This window comes from Mesitornis unicolor, unplaced genomic scaffold, assembly GCF_000695765.1.
Source record: "Mesitornis unicolor isolate BGI_N332 unplaced genomic scaffold, ASM69576v1 Scaffold12615, whole genome shotgun sequence".
In the NCBI taxonomy this organism is placed as follows: Eukaryota; Metazoa; Chordata; class Aves; order Mesitornithiformes; family Mesitornithidae; genus Mesitornis; species Mesitornis unicolor.
This window is the reverse complement of record NW_010187544.1, coordinates 133-3000: the sequence shown is the minus strand read 5'-3', so window position 1 is coordinate 3000 and position 2868 is coordinate 133. Positions and strand designations below refer to the sequence as shown.

The 2868-nt window shown below is 51.3% G+C and overlaps 1 protein-coding gene across 1 annotated transcript; it reads right to left on the bottom strand.

Annotated features, from left to right (window-relative positions):
• Positions 1 to 1700: 1700 nt before the first annotated feature.
• FAM84B (family with sequence similarity 84, member B) lies at positions 1701 to 2648 on the bottom strand. The gene has a single exon (XM_010185485.1). The coding sequence runs from the start codon at positions 2622 to 2624 to the stop codon at positions 1701 to 1703; it is 924 nt and encodes a 307-aa protein (XP_010183787.1). The 5' UTR covers positions 2625 to 2648.
• Positions 2649 to 2868: the final 220 nt, after the last annotated feature.

The window sequence follows — 2868 nt, the reverse complement described above, 5'->3', positions numbered from 1 at the left end:
TTGTATTTTAGACAGAAAACACACCATCACAATCGCATCGGATCACATTGGCAAAGTTGCTTGATATAGTCTGAACTAATAAAAAGCTGGAATCCACCTATTCTTAAACAACAAACTTTGCTCCCATCTCAGGTGCAGAAAGGACACGGAGTACTTTGCTATTTGTGGTATAACTGTAAACAACTGCAGGGAAGACAGTATTAACTACACTTCAAGTTTACACCATGCTGTTAATTTCCATTATTTAAATGAACTCAAGCTCATCTTCACGTTCACCTCATCACTATTGTGCTTTGAGGGGAAAGAATTTTGCATCAGAAACTACCTCCAAATCAGCGTTTGCTCACACACTTCAGATCCCAGGACGAAGATCTGACAGTGCTGTCTGTGTGGGAGATCAGTTAAAGAGGTGAAAACAATTTCGGAGCATATTCGAGGCAGGCAGCACTACACTCCCCCTCTCTTCCTGGTTAATGAGGGACTTGTGCAACAACTTTGGAGGCAAGTACTCTCCTTTTCTCTGATGCTATAGCTCAGCTGCATGCCATAAAAATTGGCAAAAAAGGAAACATGAAATCCTTAATGAAGAGGAAACTGCTTTGTGGTAAGGAAGGAAAAAAGGAACACCCAATGCCCCCTGCCTGCGATGCCTTCCAGCCTGGGCTTCCTCCTATCACTTCCCATCACAGCTGTGTTTACTGTGGTGCAGAACCTGTGACATGCTCAGAGCCAGGAGCACCCAGCCAAGACGCCACCTCTCAAGGGACAACTTACTCAAAACATACTCTTGCACATGAGCTACCTGCTTCTACTTTGACATGTAGCACAGGTGTAATGGGCAGCTCTGCTATTTGCTTTAGGTAAGCCAGGCAGCCTGCAAGGAGCACCGGCATAACTCAGTGTCTGCCTGCAAGAGCCCCAGCACACACCAGCATGCAGACTCCTTTATCAGGGTTGTAAACTTCCTCCTCCCCCAGCACCAAGCAGCAATAAATACATTTCAGTGCTCAAAGTCACACACTGATAGCAGAGAGGGAGGTTCCCCAGCCTGCCTATAAGTTCTTATCAATTAAGGCAGTGCCAAGCACATCAAACCCACTTCATTAAAATTAGTGGGGATTTCTCCCTTACACCTTCCCCGGGGCTGGCTGCCAATCCATGAAGCCTTGCACCAGGCAGGCAAGCAGCTTGTTGCAATACCAACAGAAGCCACAACTAGGAGAAACAGGGAAAATGTCCTCACGCTTCTCAGCCACCAAACTAATCGTGCACACAGAGCTACATGGTCGTGTCCTGAAAGTTGCTGGCTCCTTCTTAATAGTATTAAATACTCTTAACTTCTGTTGATAAGTAGATGTCAAAGGCATTTAGCATCTGGTAGGGTCAGGCCTACTGGCAGATGGTTGAGGGAAATGCTATGCACAAAGAGGGTTGAGAGGAAGGGAATGAGGTGGGAGTGGAGAAGGGTAGAATCGCCCTGAGTTTTATTCTCTACAAATAAGTCAGTGGTTTTATCATCAAGCACGGAAGGAGTTAAGCACTAAAGCACAGACACTTAATCAGCTTTCCCCCTTCCTTTCACATGTGATTGGAATGAAGCTGCACCAAAGCGGCCCAAAGGGCTTATAACAGCTCAATTTCGCAGCCTTCAATTTAAATCCCCATCACCCAGGCTAAGCAGCAAGGCGGTGCTGAGGCTGCTACTCCACAGCAGTCCGAGCACCTGGATGATGATGATGATGATGATGATGGTGATGGTGGTCTTCCTCCTCCTCCTCTTCCTCCTCCTCTGCAGCCTGCAGGTGGCTGGAGAGCTCCTGGAACACAGCAGCCCTACCAATCTGGTCATTTCTCCTCTTCTCCATGATCAGATCCTCCAGGCTCTGAAACTCCAGTGTGTGGCTGCGCTTGTCACCCAGCCGGATCTGCAGTCGGTAGGGCTGTTTGCCTATGCGCAGCTCCCCACCGATTTTAAACTCCCGCTTGCCGTATCGGCACCAGGCAGCAAAACACTCAGAGTTTCTCCAGCTCAAGTCCCGATCCTTGCATCCCACCTGCTCCAGGGCATTGCGCACCACCACAGCTGGGCTGAGGGGTTTGTAGCGGTACAGCTGGTTGGCAATGCGGCCCCGTCTGCCCTGGCTAGCATCGGTGAGGAAGCTGTTCACCACCTCCAGCCTGTGCAGGTGCACAACTTGAAAATCCCCGACATAGACCACCCAGTGTGGATATTGGGCCTGGGACACAAACTCCACCAGATCGCCCGGTTTGCACCTATTCAGTAAGTTCTCCGGGGTGTAGGTGCTCAGATGTCCCCCGCCTCCTTCATCACCCTCCTCCGGCAGCGTGTCCTCCTCAGAAAAGCTCTTCTGGTAGATACACTCATCACGGTAATAGACCGAGCACTCCACCTCATGCAGCTGGGGGTCGTAGGGCTGCAGGGCAGGGTGCTCACCTCCTAGGTCGTGCACCGAATCCTGCTGCTGTTCCAGCTCATCATCATCGTTGGAAAAGATATAGGAGACCCCGATCCTGGGCCCTTCATCTCTGTCCATACCCGTCGGGTCAGCCGTGGGAACTTCCTTGTAGTTCAGATGGGTCAGCTTCTCCACCTGATTCCCCATGCCTGCTGCAACGACAGACACACAGCGGGGGCGATGAAGGCGAGCATCGGCTGAGCAGCTTCCAGAGAAGCAGCGGGATGGCAGGGCACTGCATACCCCTCAAAAAAAAAACAAATCACGCACCCCACCTCTCCCCTCTGCAACACAGACCCTGCGAGAGCTCTCCGGGGTTGCGAGACCCCTCGGGGAGGGACAGCGGTGGCCGCAGGGGGGGGTGCGGACCCTCCGACCTGCACGGAGAGAG